This window comes from Sinocyclocheilus rhinocerous, unplaced genomic scaffold, assembly GCF_001515625.1.
Source record: "Sinocyclocheilus rhinocerous isolate Xijiao unplaced genomic scaffold, SAMN03320098_v1.1 scaffold1862, whole genome shotgun sequence".
Lineage (NCBI taxonomy): Eukaryota > Metazoa > Chordata > Actinopteri > Cypriniformes > Cyprinidae > Sinocyclocheilus > Sinocyclocheilus rhinocerous.
The window spans coordinates 142,739-149,830 of NW_015653470.1; the positions used below are offsets into that span (position 1 = coordinate 142,739).

Below are 7,092 nucleotides of genomic sequence, written 5' to 3' on the forward strand. Positions count from 1 at the left end.
TAAATATAATTACTTAAAATAAATGTTAAGTGAAATAAAATAAAATGTAAATAAATATTTTTATTTTTAGATTTTTCATAAAAATGTATAATTTTTGTTTATTATTATTATTAATTAAATAATTAAAATAACAAAGCAACTTTAATTTTTTTAAATAAATAAAAATAATGCCACAATACAAAACAAATCTTAAATGTCCAAAAAATTATTTGTATTTAGTATAATAACATTTCAAACTTGTGTTCTTAAAGCAGCTTTGACTGAATGCTTTTATAAAATGCCGATAACAAAAAAAAAGGCAGTCTGTGTTCAATAAATGAATACATTTATTATTATTATTATTAATAAGCTATTCGGTCATCAAGTAATATAATGCATGAATGTAATTCTATCGGACATAGTTGGTGCATTAATGTTTAGTAGAGTTGCGGTGTGATGACAGGTGTGTGTGTGTGTGTGTGTGTGTACAGTATGTACAGTATATTGATGTCAGATTTGGAGTGTGTTGTGTGACGTTGTCCAGATGATGATGATCCTGTAGGTCAGCAGAAACAGTGCTTTGCTTTCTCTCTGTTTCTGACGCTCGGGTTCATGAAAGTGCCGCTGTAGCAGGACCACATCACAAGAACACAACACAAGCCAGGTCAGATCATCAGCTGCTCTGAAAAATAGAAGACGGAGGGACAAAACCACAGAAAATCATTGAGAAGAACTGAATTTAGAGTAATTTACTACAACTGAGTGTTTGAGTAAACATTTCAAGAGTTTGGAGGTTAAGTGCCACAGTGTAAAATTCAAACTCGAAATCTATGTATGTATGTGTATGAATGTATGTATTTATTTATTTATTTATTTATTTACTATTTATTTAATAAGAATCAAATTATTTAATTATTTATTAAATAAAAATTAATATATTTTTATTTGCTTTATATTTATTTACTTATTTATATGTTCACTTTTAATTTTTTTACTTTTTATATATTCATTTACTTTTGTTATTTATTTATTTACTTTTTAATTTGCTTTTTATATTTACTTTTCATTTTATTTACTTTTAATTATTTTAAAAATATTTATTTATTTAGTTACATTTTTGCTATTTTTAATTATTTTATTAGGTTTTTGTTTACCTCTTTATATATTCACTTTTACTTTTTTATTTAGTTATTTATTATTTACTTTGTATTTGTTTACAGTTTATTAATTAATTTAATATTTATTTATTTATATTTTGTTTTATATTATATTGTATTATGCCATTTATATTATATTTTTATTTATATATTTACTTTTTTTTTACCATTTATTTCTTCATTTAAATGTATACATTTATTTCTTTCATTTCTTTATCTTTTTATTGATGGATTTAGTTGCTGTGAAGTGGTGTGATGTGGTTGGTTTGATTCAGTGTTTTTCAGAAATGTATTTGGAGGAAATATGATGAAAGTTGACAGTCACTGTTATTAGATGATGACAGCTGAAATGTTTTCTATCGTTGTCTCTCTCAGCTGGAAAACCTGATGCTGGATAAAGACGGTCACATAAAGATCACTGACTTTGGCTTGTGTAAGGAGGGAATCACAGACGGAGCCACCATGAAGACCTTCTGTGGGACTCCAGAGTATCTGGCTCCTGAGGTGAGAAAAACCACACCAGACCCGTCACAGAAGCAGTGTAGTGATCGGAAGAAGCTGTCAGGAATCATCAAGAGCCTCTTTAATCTCCAGTGCAGCGATTCCCAAATTATCTCATCAGCCGAGCACCTTCAAGTTAATATTTCAATAATTCAGCAGCACTCTTGCATGTTTGCATCATTCTCTGATTCGGTTAATGGTCACATGACATGCAGGTAAACGAATAAAATATTTAATATTTTTTAGTACATTTTTTGTTTTGACTTTTTTATTTTTCAATTATTTATATCAATTTTAAATCATTATTTAAGTAATTATTAGCTTGTCATCATACATCTCAAACCTGTGATAGAAGGTGGGAAACACGAATTATGGGATGTTAAATGTAAACCAATATTCAAAGAAAGTGTAAAGTACAAATATGCATCATGATAGTATTTGATGAGATTCATTTAAAAAAAATATATATATATATATTTTTTTCGTTGTATTTTGTTTTATTATCATTTTATCATTGTTTTATTATTTATTATTATTAATAATAATAATAATAATAGTATTGTTTAAAAATATCTTAAATAATATAAAAAATAGATTTTTTAAATAAAATTGATCCAGCTGACGCTCACAGCTGCCCACGACAGCACATGATATCAAGGGACAACGGGGCCCGAACACCCTGTGAAGCGTGCTGAACTCTGCCCTCTGCTGGGGACTGCGCGCGTGTGCGTGTGTGTGTGTGGCCATAAATAGTGTTTCATTGTTGTAAGAATGCAAAAAAAGGTTTAGTTTTAGGGTTAGTATGTAGTAACTATTTTTTTTTATTTTGGGATATGTTACTTCTCGATACTGTAAATTGATGTCTCTTATGTTGTCTGGGATCTGATTTGATTTTAATAGTCTATTCCTATAAAGTGGAACTGCAGGTTTGTGAGATTATAAAAACCTAATAATTAATTAAATCATAAAATATTTAACATTTAAGTAAAGTAACTAATAATTTAAATAATGAATCTTTTAAATAGTTGTTAAATATTACAAATAATTTTGAAGTACCCCCAAGGTATTTCAGTAAGTTAATATTAAGTTAATATTATAACTATTTGACTTTTATATATATATTTTAAAAATATTTTTAAATACATTTTTAGCTTTTCATCAACTGACGAAGCCTAGTTCATGATAATTTAATAATAATAATAATAATTCATAATTTAAATTGATGCTAAATGTTAAAATGTGTTGCTAAATTATTAAAATATTAACTTCAAGTAAATATTGTCCCTCAGCGGGGTTCAGCTGACAAAAAAGTTTGGGAATCCCTGAAATAATGGACTATTTTTATATTTTAAATAAAAATAATTATGTTTATACAGGCTGAAAAATAATGGCACAATACAAAACAACACTTAAAAGTCTGTATTTTCTATAATATAATTCTTAATTGATTGATTTTTATTTATTTTTTTTTTTTGCATTTTGTGGTTAAATATAACCCGAATATTTCCATGAACGTTCACTTAAACAGTGACAAATGTTTCATGAGAAATTGCCCAAAATTGCTAATTCTGTAATTATTTAAAACACATGTAATTTAATTTTTCATGTTAAACACTAAAGATGTTTAGCAGTATCTCTTCTGTAAAAGCTCCCAAATTGACGAAATAAAGAGCATGAAGGCATCATAACAGTAGTTCATATGTCTTGTGCGCTATATTCGTTTTCTGAAGTCATACGTTTGAGAAACATTTGCTAATAATGCTTTAGTGATGTTTGGAGCGTACTGCGTGCAGAAGAGCAGCAGAAGACATAAAAAAATCTAAAAGAAAATAAATGTCAATAAAGAAGTAATATTAGTATTATTAAAAAAAAAAAAAAGACTTAAAAAATAAAAATTAAAAAATATATTTTAAATAAAAATTAAACATTTAATTTGATACATTTTATGTTATTTTATTTATATTATTATTTTATTGTATTTGTTATAAATAACAATAAATTCAATTAAATACCATAAAAAATTAATAACAATGAGACTAAAATTTTATTAGAAATAAAAATATATATTAAACAAATATTTATACGTAAAACTAATTACACGCTGAAAAATAATGCCTGCAAAAGAGCAGCGGAGGACATAAATAAATATAAAAGAAAATAAAAGTAAGTAAATAATATTAGTATTGTTTAAAATAAAACAATAAAAAATAAATAAATATGTATTAAAAATATTTTAAATATTTAAAAATATAAATAAAACATTTGATGTGATAATTTTATTTATATTATTTTTATATTATTTTTGTTATTATTATTAATATTAGTATTATTTAAAATAACAATAAGACTAAAATTGTATAAAAATAAAAATATATATTAAAATTTTGTATTTATATATAAAAATAATTACATATATGCGTGCTTAAAAGCAATGCATGTAAAAGTCATACAGGTTTTTGGCTGAATTGCTCAAGTGGGACGTCCCGTGTCACCTGTCCCTCTCTCTCTCTCTCTCTTTCTGTCTCTCTCTCTCTCTCTCTCTCTCTCTCTCCTCGTCCCAGCAACTTCAGTTCAATCCCCATGTTGACATGACAACACAGCCCGGGCCGAGAGACGGGGGTGTTGCCATGGCGACGAGTGGCTCCTCTGGATTGGGGCCCGGCCTGTGTTGCAGGTTGTTCCGCTGTAAACAATGAGCTTGTTGTGTGTGTGGAGCTGGAATGCTGCTACCGGCCAGAAAAGAGCCGAACGGGTTTTACATGCACCGCTGACTCCAGAAAAATGGACAGCGTGAACCTTTTCCAGACAGAAATCATGTGATGACACTGAGCAGAGTTATTATCAGTAATTACAAGACCAAAACTATAAAACTAAAACTAAAAAAAAATGTGTTATTTGAAATAAAATAAAATCTAAAAATCGTAAACTTATTTTAATTCACTAAGTTGCCAAGGCAACATTTCTAATTTTGATTTAGTGTAACTAAAATAACTAAAACTAAAAAAATAAAACTAATGCATAAAAAAATCATTAAAAACTAAAGTGACATTAAAAAAAGAATAAAAATCACAAGAACACACAACAAAATAACTAAAACTTTAAATTTAAAGTAAAACCTTGTATATAAAAATAATATTAACAAAAACTATAATAGTATATTAATGATACTAAAATAATATGGATATATGAGGGAATTAAAAATTATTTTTTTTAAAGTTTTCTAGACCTGCAAGTGTATGCAAAATATGAAAAAGTCATGGAAATTTCTATATTGAATATATACATTTTATCTAGCTATGTCAAGCTCTATAATATATAAATTATAGATAGAAATAGTTGAGAATTTGTGAGTAAATAATATTATTAATAAAAACTATAAAAATATGCCTATAAAATTCAGTTCTTGCAACTTCTGGAATTAAAGAATGTAATTATTGTTATTTAAAAATACTTAATTTAATTATTTTTAATATATTACCATTTCTTATAAACAATTACTTGGAAAAAAAAATAAATGTATATATTTTTTTATAAATAAAAAAATAAATACTTATATAAATGTATTTTATTTTGTTTTGTGTGCGGTTTTCAGCGCTGATGTCTGGAGCTGTGCTGTTGGGTTATGAGTTGAGTTGACGCTGTGATGGAAATGCGTCTGTTGGCGTCAGCGCTGTGCCGTTTGGACGTGTTTACAGCTGTTCACTCAGTCCAGCTGAAGACCAGCGCCGGCTCCCGGGCTTCACAGCTGTGCTGGTCTTCAGCTGCAGGCCCAGCTGTCTGAGTCACATGACCGCGGCGCTGGAAATAGACAGCACTCAGTAACTCTAGCAGCTCCGCGGCGTCACCTTACTACTGAGTCATTCTCTCCCCGTGACTCGCCGCGGGATTCCCATAACACACACACACACATATACACACACACAGACCTCGGCTCAATTCTATGGTCCATCTCCTGATCAGGGCTCACACTCACACTCACACAGACACACACACAGACACACACACACTCTCACACACTCACACACACTCACACAGACACACTCACACACACACATATTATTACAGCGCTCTTCATTTCAAACACCATCAGAGAGCTGGATGTTACTCTGACTGAGCAACTCTAGCTGAAAACACAATTAGGTTTTTTCCTTTGTTTTAACTACAGTAGCTGACATTCTTTAGTTGACATCACTCTGGGTAAACCGTTATTTACCATGATTTACCACTATTTACTACTGCCAATGCTAGTGAGAGGCTGGTTTAGGTTCATAATAGTTAGCATAAATGAAAATTAAAACCGTAAAAACTATTTTTGTTACTTGGAAAAAAAGAAAAAAAAAATATATATATATATACACACACACACACACACTGTGTACATACTGTGTGTTTGTGTGTATGTATATATATATATATAGTCACAGTAGCAAGGCAATATTTAAAAATGTTATTTACTAAAATAGTACCAAAACACCTAAAAATAAAAATGAATAAAAAAAATTGGACATTAAAAACAAATAAAAATTATACTACAACTTAATCTAAAACCAAAATGAAATTTTTTAAAAATTATTTCAAAATATTAATAACTATAATAGTACACTACAAAAATAAATAAATAATAAAATATAAAAAACTCAAATATCCAAACAATGGGGTCGGAAAAATAAAATTTTATTTTTTATCTTTAAATTAAGCTGCTTTTTGTGACCCCACTGGCACGTGTTTGTTTTGTTTTAATTATAAACTCACTTTATTTTGATAAACATTTCAGAAAACAAGACTTAATATCTTTTGTAATTTCACTTGTCAAGTAAATGTATTTAGATTTTTGTACTGGAAAACAAGACAAAATACTAAGTAAGAAAATCATTTTCTGCAGTGTATATTTTAAATGTGTCCATGTTTTAGCATGTATATGAACTAAAAACCACAGATTCACAACGCTTAATTAAATGTAATAAGCTTAAATAAATTTCAGGCAACTTTGCAAATTTTTGTTTAGTTAATGAACTAAAATGATGAAATTTAAATAACCTAAAAACTATAAAGGCATATAAAAAAAAAAATAAAAATAAAAAAAATAATAATAATAATAATAATAATAATTATTATAAAAATGGAGAAAGCACACAACAAATTCACTAAAAATTAAAATTAAAAATATTGAAATAAAAACTAATTTAAAAAACTGTAATAGTATATCAATAATAATAAACTCAGGGGAGGGGCATTCTCATTCTAGAGAGCATTTGATTGGACAGAAAATTGCAAGAGTGCAAGCTGACTTAATGAATATTTTGACTGTATATTTTAAATGCATCCACATTTAGTCAATATTTGCTGCCTGTGAGCAGAAAGGATGCTCAGACCGCATCATGTATTGATGAAGCTGTGTGTCTGTGTCTGTGTGTGTGTGTGTGTGTGTGTGTGTGTGTGTGTGTGTGTGTGTGTC

General features: G+C 28.1%; 1 protein-coding gene across 1 annotated transcript in view; it reads left to right on the plus strand.

Annotated features, from left to right (window-relative positions):
- Positions 1–7,092, plus strand: part of akt1 (v-akt murine thymoma viral oncogene homolog 1) — a 55,574-nt gene that overhangs the window by 41,164 nt on the left and 7,318 nt on the right. The window contains exon 10 of the mRNA XM_016522375.1: positions 1,512–1,640. Within this exon, the coding sequence (XP_016377861.1) occupies positions 1,512–1,640 (129 nt within the window). The remainder of the gene's footprint in view (positions 1–1,511; positions 1,641–7,092) is intronic.